We start from the raw sequence: 16,102 nt of genomic DNA on the forward strand, positions 1-16,102 counted from the left end.
ACATTGTATCTCGGAAGACCCAATGGGTGGGGGGGGAGTGCGAGCTCCAATTTACCTGACATTGTCATGCTTCTGTATGTAGATTTTGTGGAACATCATGTCCTCTTTTTTGGTGTTTATATCTTCTTTCATTTCCATTGCAACATGACGTGGCAGCACAGACAGCAGGAGGCGCTCCTGCACAGGGGAGAAGGGGAGTCATATGAACAGCAAAACCACACACTACCAGTTATTTGACATTATAGCTGAGTCCCATTCAGGTCAAGGACTACCAAATGTATGGTGCAGTGTCTGGTGATCAATGTTTTCCAACAAGTGTGTCTCCAGCAAAACTACAACTCCTAACAGCCTTCAGCTGTCCAGGTATTTTGGGAGATGTGGTTTTGCAAGAGCTGGAGGCACAGGGGTTGGGAAACACTGTCCTGACTAAATGGAGAGCACATGCTTGGCCACAGCTCCATTCACTCGCTATGAGACTTCTCAACATAGTTGAGTTTAGAATTTACTCAGGGAATACCAGAACACCATTCAGCTATTATCCTCCGTTCTGTGGATAGGGATAATACCTTTAATAAGATGCCATCAATATTAGTCCCAGAAATCCACTGAACAAGTGTTGCCTTAGGTGTCATTATAGGTACGCTTTCTTATTAAAGGGCAGAATTTGGTTTGGCTGATTAAAGGGGTATTCCAGGCAAAACCTTTCTTTATATATATATCAACTGGCTCCGGAAAGTTAAAAAGATTTGTAAATCACTTCTATTAAAAAATCTTAATCCTTCCAATAGTTATTAGCTTCTGAAGTTTTCTGTCTAACTGCTCAATGATGATGTCACGTCCCGGAGGCTGTGCATGATGGGAGAATATCCCCATAGGAACTGCACAGCTCCCGGGACGTGAGTCATCAGAGAGCAGTTAGACAGAAAACAACAACTCAACTTCAGAAGCTAATAACTATTGGAAGGATTACGATTTTTTAATAGAAGCCATTTACAAATCTGTTTTACTTTCCGTAACCAGTTGATATATAAAAAAAAAGTTTTGGCCTGGAATACCCCTTTAACTCTAGTCATGTTCCAAGGCTCTTTAAAGGGATTATCTATAATAGAGCCATTCTTGTCCTGCATGGTATTGCAGTTAAGTTCTATTGAAGTGAATGGAGCTGGGTTGTAATACCGCACACAATCTGAGCACAGGCATGGAACTGTTTTTGGAAGAAAGTCATATTTTTCTAATCCTGGTTAACCACTTTAAGGTGTCTAGCATTGATTTACAAGGAAGCTACCTCCAATAGGTGGCATTAGTGAGTAAGCTCTTTTCCTTCTTGAGAAGAGCTGCTTTGCATATTTTTATCCTATTTTTAGTTGCCCTGCCCTTGTCCCACTATCAGAGTGCAGCTAAAGGGGTGCAGGGATAGCAGTCACATCTGTGTGCTGGTGCCTACACTGCACTTTTAGACACCAATAATGTAAATGGCCCACAGCCGGGTGTGGAAACCTATTAGGCCAAGTTCAACCTTGCAAAGCTTCCGAGCCCAGCCAGGGCAGGGGCTAGGACCAGGCATACATTGCCGTCCCCATAGATGTTGGTGTCTGCACAGCAGATTCAGCCAGAACATTCAGCATGTTCTGGCAGAATTTTTGGATGTCGGAAATTCCAACAAGAAAATTCCCTAGTGTGAATGGGTTCAAGGAAAACCCATTTACCTGCATGTTAAGCTTCATGCAGCGGAAATTACGACCGGAATTCCGGTCAGAAATTCCGTAGTGTGAACCCGGCCTTAGAGATTTTGCATTTTGGCCCAGATGCTTTAAATTTCACCTTTACTCCCTATTCTCTGCCATGCTCCAAGGTTGACATATAGCTACAATTTAACACCTACCTGTTGCTGATTCTCTCTCTGAAGGTGCAGCCTAGCTTGGATGTATCCTCGTGTTTCTTGGAACGCCTGTCTCTGAGACACCTCTGCAGGGTAGTGGGTGCAAATACCAATAATATTTGTGCAAAGGAAGATCAGCACGTTGGCGCTTAACTAGAAAAGAAAACATGAAAAAGAATAAGAAACATGAATGTCAATTTTAAGAGCATACTTTTTGTAATGCAATGCATTTATATTCAGTTCGGGGAGTAACTACCACCATGTCCACTTACAGATGGAAATAAAATCCAGCTGTCCTGCTGTGAGTGGAAAAGCGACAATCTACAGTTATTCTCAAACCAGATCACTAAGCTAGACATGAAAAAGTTAGGGTCCAATAACATTTAAAAGGAATGACACAATGGTGCCCACTTATTAAGGCTGGGTTCACACTACGTTTTCTCCCATACAGGAGCGCATACGGCAGGGGGGAGCTAAAACCTTGCGCTCCCGTATGCCTTTGTATGCGCTCCCGTATGTAATTCATTTCAATGAGCCGGCCAGAGTGAAACTTTCGGTCCGGTCGGCTCATTTTTGCGCCGCATGCGCTTTTACAACCGGACCTAACACCGTGGTTGACCACAGTTTTAGGTCCGGTTGTAAAAGCGCATACGGCGCAAAAATAAGCCGACCGGACCGAACGTTTCACTCCGGCCGGCTCATTGAAATGAATGACATACGGGAGCGCATACGAAGGCATACGGGAGCGCAAGGTTTTAGCTCCCCCCTGCCGTATGCGCTCCCGTATGGGAGAAAACGTAGTGTGAACCCAGCCTAATACTAGAGTGTAATTCGAGTGTAGTAACTAGTGGTCTTATTAATATGAACCCCATGCTACTATTAAAATCTGTTGTAAAATATTATCAATCGACAATTCAGTGAGGAATTTCCCTGCTTGTCCTCAGTGCACAGAGCCCTGCTTGTCCTCAGTGCACAGAGCCCAGCTTGTCCTCAGTGCACAGAGCCCAGCTTGTCCTCAGTGCACAGAGCCCAGCTTGTCCTCAGTGCACAGAGCCCAGCTTGTCCTCAGTGCACAGAGCCCAGCTTGTCCTCAGTGCACAGAGCCCAGCTTGTCCTCAGTGCACAGAGCCCAGCTTGTCCTCAGTGCACAGAGCCCAGCTTGTCCTCAGTGCACAGAGCCCAGCTTGTCCTCAGTGCACAGAGCCCAGCTTGTCCTCAGTGCACAGAGCCCAGCTTGTCCTCAGTGTACAGAGCCCAGCTTGTCCTCAGTGTACAGAGCCCCGCTTGTCCTCAGTGTACAGAGCCCCGCTTGTCCTCAGTGTACAGAGCCCCGCTTGTCCTCAGTGTACAGAGCCCCGCTTGTCCTCAGTGTACAGAGCCCCGCTTGTCCTCAGTGTACAGAGCCCCGCTTGTCCTCAGTGTACAGAGCCCCGCTTGTCCTCAGTGTACAGAGCCCCGCTTGTCCTCAGTGTACAGAGCCCCGCTTGTCCTCAGTGTACAGAGCCCCGCTTGTCCTCAGTGTACAGAGCCCCGCTTGTCCTCAGTGTACAGAGCCCCGCTTGTCCTCAGTGTACAGAGCCCCGCTTGTCCTCAGTGTACAGAGCCCCGCTTGTCCTCAGTGTACAGAGCCCCGCTTGTCCTCAGTGTACAGAGCCCCGCTTGTCCTCAGTGTACAGAGCCCCGCTTGTCCTCAGTGTACAGAGCCCTGCTTGTCCTCAGTGTACAGAGCCCTGCTTGTCCTCAGTGTACAGAGCTCTGTTTGTCCACCCACACTTCCTGTATTTGGCACTGTCACAGAGAGACACAGACAATAGCTGTAGGGACAAACATATACACATTTTTAACCAATGTATATTACAAATATACCTATAGTATTATGTACATTATATAGAAAGTTTTTGTTAATGACAGGTAAACTTAAATCACTACATCTACAGATATCAGAAAGGCAAGGACAATAGTAAAACATCTCTGCCTTCTCTTTCAGTAGTCCACAAGTGGTTGACAGGGTCTTTGTATCTCATAGAGTGATGGGATATTGCAAGGCTACACCATCACTTTATGGCCGGTAGGTATCACATCAACGGAGTCCCTGCCCAGCTGGGTGACTAAGAGCCATTTTATGCTCATGATCTGTGGGGGTCCCAGCACCTCATAAGATTGGAAAATCCCTTTATTATCCAGAAAGTAATGGAAATATAATAATTCAAGACATCATCTTAGCATCACTGCCAGTAACCCATTCAAAGCTGTTGTCTCATGACAGAACAATAATGAAATCATTGAAATGAGAAATTGTGCACATTATTACCTGCAGATAACATAAATAGGATGTGAACTATATATGGCAGCTAGCCAGCTTTATTGTACACATTCTATTAGAACAGTTTCGTAGCTAGCACTTGTATCCAGAACATTGCAGGTAATAACTATTTAAAATTCTGCCTTGATAAATTCACGTGCAAAACGAAAATTCACAAATATTCAAATCATGTTAGTTCCACAGATGGACACATTGGAATGACCACATTTATATTTCTTACCATAGTTAAGTATGATTGATAATCCAGAATATGTCATGATAAAATCTATATATTGCTGGTCCACCATAATTAAAGCTAAGGCATGAGAATTTGCAATTGATCACACATGTAGAAGTGATCTGAATCTGCTCATTTCAGAGCAAGAGAAAGTGTGCGCCGATGAGGCAGAGGACAGTACACCTTGCCTTATTACCATGAATAATGGAGAGGTGAGGTCCCCTCAGCACAGCGTGCCCAAAGCCAAGGAAGTGAGTCCAGAATTCTGCTTCCAGTAAGCAAAAAGTCCATTATTACAAAAAAGCATTGTCAGTTTTGGGACACTAAACCTCAGCTGTGTGAACGCATATTGGTAGTTAAGTGTCCCAATACTAGCTGACAAGTCCTCTATAAATGTACATTTACACACACCGAATCCGCTGCAGATCTGATACTGAGAAAATCAATGTAAATAAATTATTGAACGCAGCATCAAGTCTGCAGCAGATCCTTTAATTGTGAATGTCCCCTGGGGTGAAAAATAACGCCAAGAGTGAAAGTGTACATACAGTGATGGGCATGAAGAAGCTAAAGCCAAAGTTTTAGATGTTTTGTTTAAAGCACAATGACATGACATTACACAGACAAGAACCATGTAGTGCCAGATTATTCCTACCCTTGCTTTACATATTCATCATTTCTATGGCACACATTACACAGATCTCTATTAATGGAGATCAATCTAAAGAAAAACGGCCTTTAGTATATATTAATAATGTGAAACTGCTTTTTAATATTACTTTTATGATGTGAGATGACAGTGGGCAGAAACAGATCCAAGGCATGAAGCTGTGCTGTACAGATACTGAATGGCAATTTTCGGTGCAATGTCAGTCAGAAACCTTTTATGGATCTATGGCTTGGTTCACAACACGACTATGACTTCTGTGGCATGAATACATCGGAAAAGGTTGTAAATGGGTGCCGATGTATCTGTGCAAGGACAGGCACAGGCCCCTTTGATTTCAATGACCTTTATGAGCATTTGCATGTTTTTTTTTTTGTACACAAAAGCTTGGTTTACTGCACTTTTTAATTATTAAAAAAGCTGACTATGTTTGGGGCTATTAAAATCAATAAAGCCTTTTAATGCACAGATATGTCGGCATCCCATTCTGACATTTTGCTGACATATCTTTGCCATGAAAGACACAATGAGACCAAGAACCATTTTCATGGGTCCAAAATACTCATAGTTGCATCACTACGGCTACATAAACCTGCACTTGCACATTTCTTCAGGGGTGGAATCACTTTTGACGGCAAAAACAGCAGAGCATGTGGTTCTGTTCTTACTGTCAAAATTAATTTTGATGGGTACCCCGACAAATAATAAAAGTCAAAAAAGGTTTACTGGGCACCCTTTGGTTCAATCATACAATATGATTTGCTATAACAATAAAGCCTAAAGTTATCTCTGTGCCTATGGCCTTTTGCATCAACAATGGATGACACAGCTATGCAGGCACTTGTACATAGGAAGGAAATTGTATCACATTTGATAATGGCTGCCTATGTGACACCGCAATTACACAGCAAAATCTTTATCTGCTAACAGAGGAACCAGACCCGATATTAAGTATAAACTTAAAGCAGATAAAACGGTGCCACAAATAGTGAAATCCTAAATTAACCATGAGGCAAGATCTGTGGGAGAAATGATAGAGAGAAGAGCTCTATTTATACTATATGAATGGCTACAAAACCTTACAAGGGTTACATTAACACTCTGCAGCCAAAAGAAAGCCATGTTTGCCAGGGCCATGCTGATGACCTCTCAAGGGTCTGGCATAAAACATTGGAATTTACTGACATCCTAGGGCACTCTGTTAACCATGTAGATATGGTCTTAAATAAGAATCCAGCACTGCCATATTATTCTTTTTCCAGTAACATCTAATAAAGACTAGATCATTGGTGGATAAAGATGACAATTCAGAAATCCCAGAAATCAGTATTAGGCTGCGTTCACACTACTTTGTTCCTTCCGTTGTTGAGCTCCGTCCAAACGCTCATTTTTTTTGCACTTTGTACTTTTTTTATTGCTCTAGCCCAGGGGTATTCAACTGGCGGACCGTGGTCCAGATCTGGACCACGGCCACCAGTCATCCGGACCTCCAGCCGGATCTCCCCTCATTCCTTTGTATAGGTGTCTCTAAGACACTGATACAAATGAATAACCGTGGCCGAGAGCTAGGAAATGCTGTGCTCCCTGCCCAGCCGTCTGGCACTTCTGTGATGCAGGCAGCACGATAAGCACTGCCTGCATCATCTGCTCTGAGCAAAAGCTTAGGTAAAAATTTGTGTTCCCCCAAGTGTGACTCTCCAGTTGTTTTAGAACTACAACTCCCATCATGACCTCCTGTCTGTGCATGATGGGAGTTGTACTTTACAACAGCTGGAGAGTCACAGTGGCAAAGTTCATGTGGGGGCACAGGAACATCCTTAATTATGGGGGCACAGTGGCATAATTAACAAATCCTTGTGCAGCAAAATTGAAGAAAAAACACTTTTGGGCGTTTCCGTTTTGGGGGCTTCCGTTTCTATGCAGTACATTTTTCGGTAAAAATTACACCTTATCTTTATTCTGCAGGTCCATACGATTAAAATGATACCCTACTTATATAGGTTTGATTTTGTCGTACTTCTGAAAACAAATTATAACTACATGAAGGAAAATGTGCACGTTTAAAATTGTCATTTTCTGACCCCTAAAACTTTTTAATTTTTTCGTGTACGGGGCAGTGTGAGGGCTCATTTTTTGCGCCGTGTTCTGTAGTTTTTAGTGGTACCATTTTTGTATTGATCTGACTTTTTGATCGCTTTTTATTCATTTTTTCATGATATAAAAAGTGACCAAAAATTACGCTATTTTGGACATTAGAATTTCTTTTGCACGTATGCCATTGACCGTGCGGTTTAATCAACGATATCATTTTATTAATCGGACTTTTCTGCACACGGCGATACCACATATGTTTATTTTTATTTAAATGGGAAAAGGGGTGATTTAAACTTTTATTAGGGAATGGTTTAAATGATCTTCATTCACTTTTTTTTTTTTTTTTTCACTTTTTTGCAGTGTTATAGCTCCCATAGGGGGCTATAACACTGCACACACTGAACTTTTACATTGATCAATGGTTTCTCATAGGAAACCACTGATCGATGATTCTGCTGCTTGAATGCTCATGCCTGGATCTCAGGCATTGAGCAGTCATTCAGCGATCTGACACCAGGAGGCAGGAAAGGGGACCCTCCTCGTGTCCTACAGCTGTTCGGGATGCCGCAATTTCACCACGGCGGTCCCGAACAGCCCCCTGAGCAAGCCGGGGATAGTTTAGTTTCACTTAAGACACGGCAATCAACTTTGAACGCCGGGTCTAAAGGGTTAATAGCGTGCGGCAGGAAGGGAAAGGACCCAGGACGTACAGGTACGCCCTTGGTCCTTAACAGGTTAATTCTGGGGGCACAGTGGCATCATTAATTCTGGGGGCACAGCAGAATTAATTGAGGGCATAGCGGCATAATTAATTCTTGGGGCATAGTGGCTTCATTAATTCTAGGGGCACATCCGCTAACTAATACTGGTGGCACAGTGGCTAATTAATTCTGGAGGCCAAGCAGCATCATTAATTCTGGGGGCATAGTGGCATAACTAATTCTGGGGTACAGTAACATAATTATGGGGGCACAGCAGCATTATTCATTCTGGGGGCACAGCGGCATCATTAATTCTGAAGGCATAGTGATATAATTAATTCTGGGGGGGGGGGGAGAACAGTGGCATCCTTAATTCTGGGGGCACAGTGGCATAATTCTGGGGGAACATTGGAATCCTTAATTCTGGGGGCACGGTGGAATAAATTCTGGGGGCACAGTAGCATAATTAATCCTGGGGGCACAGCGGCATCATTAATTTTGAAGGCAGAGTGGCATAATTAATTCTGGGGAAACGGTGGCATCATTAATTCTGGGGGCACAGTGGCATCATTAATTCTGGGGGCACAGAGGTACAATTAGTCAGTACAGGGCACAGTGTTTGTTGAAAATGTATTTGGGGGCATAGTGTGTGGCAGTAATATTGCAGGGAATAGCATGTGGCAGTAATAGTGTGTGGCAGTAATATACCAGGGGCATAGTGTGTGGCAGTAATATACCAGGGGCCCATTGTGTGGCAGTATTATATTCAGGGGTACAGTGGGTGGCAATAATATACCAGGGGCACAGTGTGTGGCAGGATTATATTCAAGGTGTGCAATGAGTGGCAGTATTATATTTAGAGGGCACAGTGTATGGCAGTAATATATTCAGGGGTACAGTGTGTGGCAGTAACATACCAAGGGCCCAGTGTGTGGCAGTAATATACCAGGGGCCCAGTGTGTGGCAGTAATATACCAGGGGCTCAGTGTGTGGCATTATTAAATTCAGGGGCCCAGTATTATATTCAGAGGGTACAGTGTGTGGCAGTATTATACACTGCTCAAAAAAAAAAAAAAAAGGGAACACTAAGAGAACACATCCTAGATCTGAATGAAGGAACTAATCGTATGAAATACTTTCGTCTTTACATAGTTGAATGTGCTGATCACAAAATCACACAAAAATTATCAATGGAAATTTAATTTATCAACCCATGGAGGTCTGGATATAGAGTCACACTCAAAATCAAAGTGGAAAACCACACTACAGACTGATCCAACTTTGATGTAATGTCCTTAAAACAAGTCAAAATGAAGCTCAGTAGTGTGTGTGGCCTCCACGTGCCCTTATGACCTCCCTACAACACCTGGGCATGCTCCTGATGAGGTGGCGGATGGTCCCCTGAGAGATGTCCTCCCAGACCAGGACTAAAGCATCCGCCAACTCCTGGACAGTCTGTGGTGCAACGTGGCATTGGTGGATGGAGCGAGACGTGATGTCCCAGATGTGCTCAATCAGATTCAGGTCTGGGGAACGGGCGGGCCAGTCCATAGCATCAATGCCTTTCTCTTGCAGGAACTGCTGACACTCCAGCCACATGAGGTCTAGCATTATCTTGCATTAGGAGGAACCCAGGGCCAACCGCACCAGCACATGGTTCCACAAGGGGTCTGAGGATCTCATCTCGGTAACTAATGGCAGTCAGGCTACCTCTGGCAAGCACATGAAGGGCTGTGCGGCCCCCCCAAAGAAATGCCATCCCACACCATTACTCACCCACCGCCAAACCGGTCATGCTGGAGGATGTTGCAGGCAGCAAACCGTTCTCCACGGCATCTCCAGACTCTGGCATGTTTGTCACATGTGTTCAGTGTGAACCTGCTTACATCTGTGAAGAACACAGGGCACCAGTGGCGAATTTGCCAATCTTGGTGTTCTCTGGCAAATGCAAAGCGTTCTGCACGGTGTTGGGCTGTAAGCACAACCCCCAACTGTGGATGTCGGGCCCTCATACCACCCTCATGGAGTCTGTTTCTGACCATTTGAGTGGACACATGCACATTTGTGGCCTGCTGGAGGTCATTTTGCAGGGCTATGGCAGTGCTCCTCCTTGTATAAAGGCGGAGGTAGCGATCCTGCTGCTGGGTTGTTGCCCTGCTACGGCCTCCTGCACGTCTCCTGAAATACTGGCCTGTCTGTCTCCTGGTAGCGCCTCCATGCTCTGGACACTACGCTGACAGACACAACAAACCTTCTTGCCACAGCTCGCATTGATCGCCATCCTGGATGAGCTGCACTACCTGAGCCACCTGTGTGGGTTGTAGAATCCGTCTCATGCTACCACTAGAGTGAAAGCACCGCCAGCATTCAAAAGTGACCAAAACATCAGCCAGGAAGCATAGGAACTGAGAAGTGGTCTGTGGTCACCACCTGCAGAACCACTCATTTATTGGGGGTGTCTTGCTAATTGCCTATAGTTTCCACCTGTTGTCTGTTCCATTTGCACAATAGCATTTGAATTGATTGTCAGTGTTTCTTCCTGAGTGGACAGTGTGATTTCACAGAAGTGTGATTGACTTGGAGTTACATTGTGTTAAGTGCTCGCTTTATTTTTTTAAGTAATGTATTCAGAGGGTACAGTGTGTAGCAGTATTATATTCAGGGGCCCAGTGTGTGGCAGTATTATGTTCAGGGGGCACAGTGTGTGGCAGTAATATATTTAGGGGGCACAGTGTGTGGCAGTAATATTCAGGGGTACAGTGTGTGGCAGTAATATATTCAGGGGCCCAGTGTGTGGCAGTAATATATTCAGGGGCCCAGTGTGTGGCAGTAATATATTCAGGGGCCCAGTGTGTGGCAGTATTATATTCAGGGTGTGTAGTGTGTGGCAATATTATATTTAGGGGGCACAGTGTGTGGCAGTAATATATTTAGGGGGCACAGTGTGTGGCAGTAATATTCAGGGGTACAGTGTGTGGCAGTAATATATTCAGGGGCCCAGTGTGTGGCAGTATTATGTTCAGGGGGCACAGTGTGTGGCAGTAATATATTTAGGGGGCACAGTGTGTGGCAGTAATATTCAGGGGTACAGTGTGTGGCAGTAATATATTCAGGGGCCCAGTGTGTGGCAGTAATATATTCAGGGGCCCAGTGTGTGGCAGTAATATATTCAGGGGCCCAGTGTGTGGCAGTATTATATTCAGGGTGTGTAGTGTGTGGCAATATTATATTTAGGGGGCACAGTGTGTGGCAGTAATATATTTAGGGGGCACAGTGTGTGGCAGTAATATTCAGGGGTACAGTGTGTGGCAGTAATATATTCAGGGGCCCAGTGTGTGGCAGTAATATACCAGGGGCCCAGTGTGTGGCAGTATTATATTCAGGGTGTGCAATGTGTGGCAATATTATATTTAGGGGGCACAGTGTGTGGCAGTAATATTCAGGGGTACAGTGTGTGGCAGTAATATATTCAGGGGCCCAGTGTGTGGCAGTAATATATTCAGGGGCCCAGTGTGTGGCAGTAATATACCAGGGGCCCAGTGTGTGGCAGTATTATATTCAGGGTGTGTAGTGTGTGGCAATATTATATTTAGGGGGCACAGTGTGTGGCAGTAATATATTTAGGGGGCACAGTGTGTGGCAGTAATATTCAGGGGTACAGTGTGTGGCAGTAATATATTCAGGGACCCAGTGTGTGGCAGTAATATACCAGGGGCCCAGTGTGTGGCAGTATTATATTCAGGGTGTGCAATGTGTGGCAATATTATATTTAGGGGGCACAGTGTGTGGCAGTAATATATTTAGGGGGCACAGTGTGTGGCAGTAATATTCAGGTGTACAGTGTGTGGCAGTAATATATTCAGGGGCCCAGTGTGTGGCAGTAATATATTCAGGGGCCCAATGTGTGGCAGTAATATACCAGGGGCCCAGTGTGTGGCAGCATTATATTCAGGGTGTGCAGTGTGTGGCAGTATTGTATTTAGTGGGCACACTGTGTGGCAGTATTATATTCAGGAGTACACTGTATGGCAGTAATACCACTATCTTGGCCTATTTTGCGTAATGGAGGGTCTATGGATACCATTGTGCGTTCGGAGACTTCCTGATGTACACAGCAAACATATACTAGAAATGTGGTGTAAAAAGAGACTAAGACAGATCACTGACATCACTATCTGTGGTGCAATATGAGGAAAGCTGTGGTGCATTTACCAGGTTTGCTTGTCAGGGGCTTCTTTATTCGTAGATACGAGTGGGGTAACATGCAGGGGAGCAGAGGGATCAGACGTGGGGGGTACAGGAGCTGGCGACGGACCCTTTGCACACCGAGGCGCTTCGTCAGGCCAGTGCTTGATTATGTGAAGGAAGGGGAGTGTTTTAAACAGGTAAAGGTTACTATGGATCCACCCATAAACAGAACCACTAACACCTTGTTTGCTATACAAAACCACATAACAGTAATGTACTTACAATACAAAAACTACGTTTAAAAGCAAACCTCTTACTTGTGGATCAGTTACGGACGATGTACATAATACAAAACATGTAAAATAGAATCATATTAGAGCACTGAGTTCGTACCTATCATTTAGGTAGAGCGGACCAATAGCTTCAGTACGGAGGATCCACTGTGCCTCCTTTCTTAGCAATTCTTCATTTCTATTTTGTCCGCGTGACGTGATAACATCAACAAACGAAAAAAGAAAAAAACATGGTCACAACTGGCTGATAGCCACCCGATGGGTAATTTTCCTTGCGGCTCCTGCTCATTTTTCAAATACAATGGTAAATCAAAAGTGATCACATTAGGAGGGGTCAATATTAACATTAAGCAATTGCTCACAAGTAGGACCTCATATGTTGTTTACTGCCTGGTCTATACTTGTGGACATTTTTACATAGGCAAGACTATTTGTCCCCTCTTTCATAGGGTACGTGAGCACCTAAGATCCCTAAGAACAGGGGTAGGAGCTCCACGTTTTATTGCCCACATGCATGACATCCACAATAACAACCCAGATGCTCTAAAATTCAAAGCACTAGAGAGGATAGATATTCCTGAACGCTGACGAGATAGGCATCAAGAATTACTAAGAAAGGAGGCACAGTGGATCCTCCGTACTGAAGCTATTGGGCCTAAATTATAGGTACGAACTCCGTGCTCTAACAGGATTCTATTTTAAATGTTTTGTATTATGTACCGTATATCGTCCGTAACTGATACACAAGTAAGAGGTTTGCTTTTAAACGTAGTTTTTGTATTGTAAGTACATTACTGTTATATGGTTTTGTATAAGGTGTTAGTGGTTCTGTTTATCGGTGGATCCAGAGTAACTTTTACCTGTTTAAAGCACTCCCCTTCCTTCACGTCATCAAGCACTGGCCTGACGAAGCACCTCGGTGCACAAACAGTCCGTCGCCAGCTCCTGTACCCCCACGTTTGATCTATCTGCTCCCCTGCATGTGTTACCCCACTCGTATCTACAAATAAAGAAGCCCCTGACAAGCAAACCTGGCGAGTGCTCCGCAGCTTTCTTCAAATTGCATCTTTCATTCTTATCTTTGATAGCGAGACAGCACCAAGGAGTGTTCAGGTATAGCTTCTAGGGACTGTGCAGACACACCTGTTTCCACCCCCTACACTGCATTAGCGTTTATCGGATGGTACCGAGATAACCTCTACTGGAACTATTTGTGGTTCTGCTATATTATTGAGATCATATTATATATATATATATATATGAGAACATTTCTGTGACATCTACAACCCACTAAATGCAAAACAGGGGAGAGCCCCAGGGTCTATAAAGGCCAAGGGATCTCCTGTTAGAGAGCCCCATTTGTAGATACGCTACATTGAGTCTATTATATAGCACATACAGGGAACGCATAAAATCAAGCATAAAAATGTTAATACAAAAAAATTATTATGGTAAAAATAAAAACATAAACATTAGTATTTGTATAAACATTACAAAATGATAAAAGCGATGTAGACTTTAAGATGAGCTTATGTGAATAATTTGGTTATTAGCCATATTTCCAGATCAAAAATGTATCCCACGCACGTCATAAGAAGGTCAGACGCAGAATCACAAGGATTGACCGATCTCAAAGACGCAGATGATTTCCCCTTTCACAGACATTAAACAGTCCCGCTTTAAAAAAAAAAAAAAAAAAAAAAAAAAAAAAAAGAAAGAGCGAGAGAGAGAGAGAAAAAAAAAAGAAAAAAGAAAGTTGGGAGGGCTGTTTTTAGACTATGGATATCCGATTTTCCACGTTTGGAATATAAAGAATTGGCAATGACAGACAAGGAAGAAATAATAACTTTTAAATACTCGTGAGAACCAGGCAGTTTCCACTGAGAGAACAGAGAAGAAACGGGAGTGAAATGATCCTACAGCCAAAGGTTTGCACAAGCTACACCTTCCTGTGTGGTAAGTGTGGTTAACCGCAGCCAGCTGGAGTCTGGCCCTGTGCCATTCTGCTATGACAGGCGTCCAGTGCTGGAAAAACCCACAGTATATACATCTCCAGTCTAAAGCCTCACTACAAGAATGCTCTGTAACACATATATACAGTTGCAAGAAAAAGTATGTGAACCCTTTGGAATTATAAGGATTTCTGCACAAATTGGTCATAAAATGTGATCTGATCTTCATCTAAGTCACAACAATAGACAATCACAGTCAGCTTAAACTAATAACACACAAATAATTAAATGTTACCATGTTTTTATTGAACACACCTTGTAAACATTCACAGTGCAGGTGGAAAAAAGTATGTGAACCCCTAGACTAATGACATCTCCAAGAGCTAATTGGAGTGAGGTGTCATCCAACTGGAGTCCAATCGATGAGATTGGAGGTGTTGGTTACAGCTGCCCTATAAAAAAATAAAAATAAAAAAAACACCCACCAGTTCTGGGTTTGCTTTTCACAAGAAGCATTGCCTGATGTGAATGATGCCTCGCACAAAAAGAGCTCTCGGAAGACCTACGATTAAGAATTGTTAACTTGTATAAAGCTGGAAAGGGTTATAAAAGTATCTCCAAAAGTCTTGCTGTTCATCAGTCCACGTTAAGACAAATTGTCTATAAATGGAGAAAAGTTAAGCACTGCTGCTACTCGCCCTAGGAGATGCCGTCCTGCAAAGATGACTGCAAGAGCACAGCGCAGACTTCTCAATGAGGTGAAGAAGAATCCTATAGTGTCTGCTAAAGACTTACCAAAGTCTCTGGCATATGCTAACATCCCTGTTAGCGAATCTACGATACATAAAACACTAAACAAGAATGGATTTCATGGGAGGATACCACAGAGGAAGCTGTCCTGCTGTCCAAAAAAAAAAAAGAAAAAAACATTGCTGCACGTTTACAATTTGCACAAGAGCACCTGGATGTTCCACAGCAGTACTGGCAAAATATTCTGTGGACAGATGAAACCAAAGTTGTTTAGAGTTGTTTAGAAGAAACAAACAATAATATATGTGGAGAAAAAGAGGCATTGCACACCAACATCATAACCTCATCCCAACTGTGAAGTATGGTGGTGGGGGCATGCTTTGCTGCTTCAGGGCCTGGACGGATTGCTATAATCGAAGGAAAAATTAATTCCCAAGTTTATCAAGACATTTTGCAGGAGAACTTAAGGCCATCTGTCCACCGGCTGAAGCTCAACAGAAGATGGGTGTTGCCACAGGACAACGACCCAAAGCAGTAAAGAAGTGGCTTAAACAACAGAGTGGCTTAAACACAAGAAAATACACCTTCTGGATTTACCCAGTCAGAGTCCTGACCTCAACCAGATTCAGATGCTGTAGCATGACCTCAAGAGAGAGATTCACACTAGACATCCCAAGAATATTGCTCAACTGAAACTGTTCTGTAAAGAAGAATGGTCAAAAATTACGCCTGACCATTGTGCACTTTTGATCTGCAACTAAAGAAAATGTTTGGTTGAAGTTGCTGCTGCCAAAGGAGGTTCAACCAGTTATTAAAGCCAAGGGTTCACATACCTTTTCCACCTGCACTGTGAATGCTTACATGGTGTGTTCAATAAAAGCATGGTAAGATTTAATTCTTTGTGTGTTATTAGTTTAAGCTGACTGTGAGATTGTCTATTGTTGTGACTTAGATGAAGATCATTTCACATTTTATGACCAATTTGTGCTCAAATCCATATAATTCCAAAGGGTTCACATACTTTTTCTTGCAACTATA

General features: G+C 43.5%; 1 protein-coding gene across 5 annotated transcripts in view; it reads right to left on the minus strand.

Moving 5' to 3' along the window:
* Window positions 1-16,102, minus strand: part of ADCY6 (adenylate cyclase 6) — a 220,415-nt gene that overhangs the window by 57,069 nt on the left and 147,244 nt on the right. For all 5 annotated transcript variants that reach the window (XM_056562242.1, XM_056562246.1, XM_056562241.1 and 2 more), the window contains exons 4-5: window positions 1,883-2,032; window positions 56-177 (exon numbers count right to left, since the gene is read on the minus strand). In XM_056562242.1, coding sequence (XP_056418217.1) covers window positions 56-177; window positions 1,883-2,032 — 272 coding nt within the window. The remainder of the gene's footprint in view (window positions 1-55; window positions 178-1,882; window positions 2,033-16,102) is intronic.

This window comes from Hyla sarda, chromosome 2 (genome assembly GCF_029499605.1).
Source record: "Hyla sarda isolate aHylSar1 chromosome 2, aHylSar1.hap1, whole genome shotgun sequence".
Lineage (NCBI taxonomy): Eukaryota > Metazoa > Chordata > Amphibia > Anura > Hylidae > Hyla > Hyla sarda.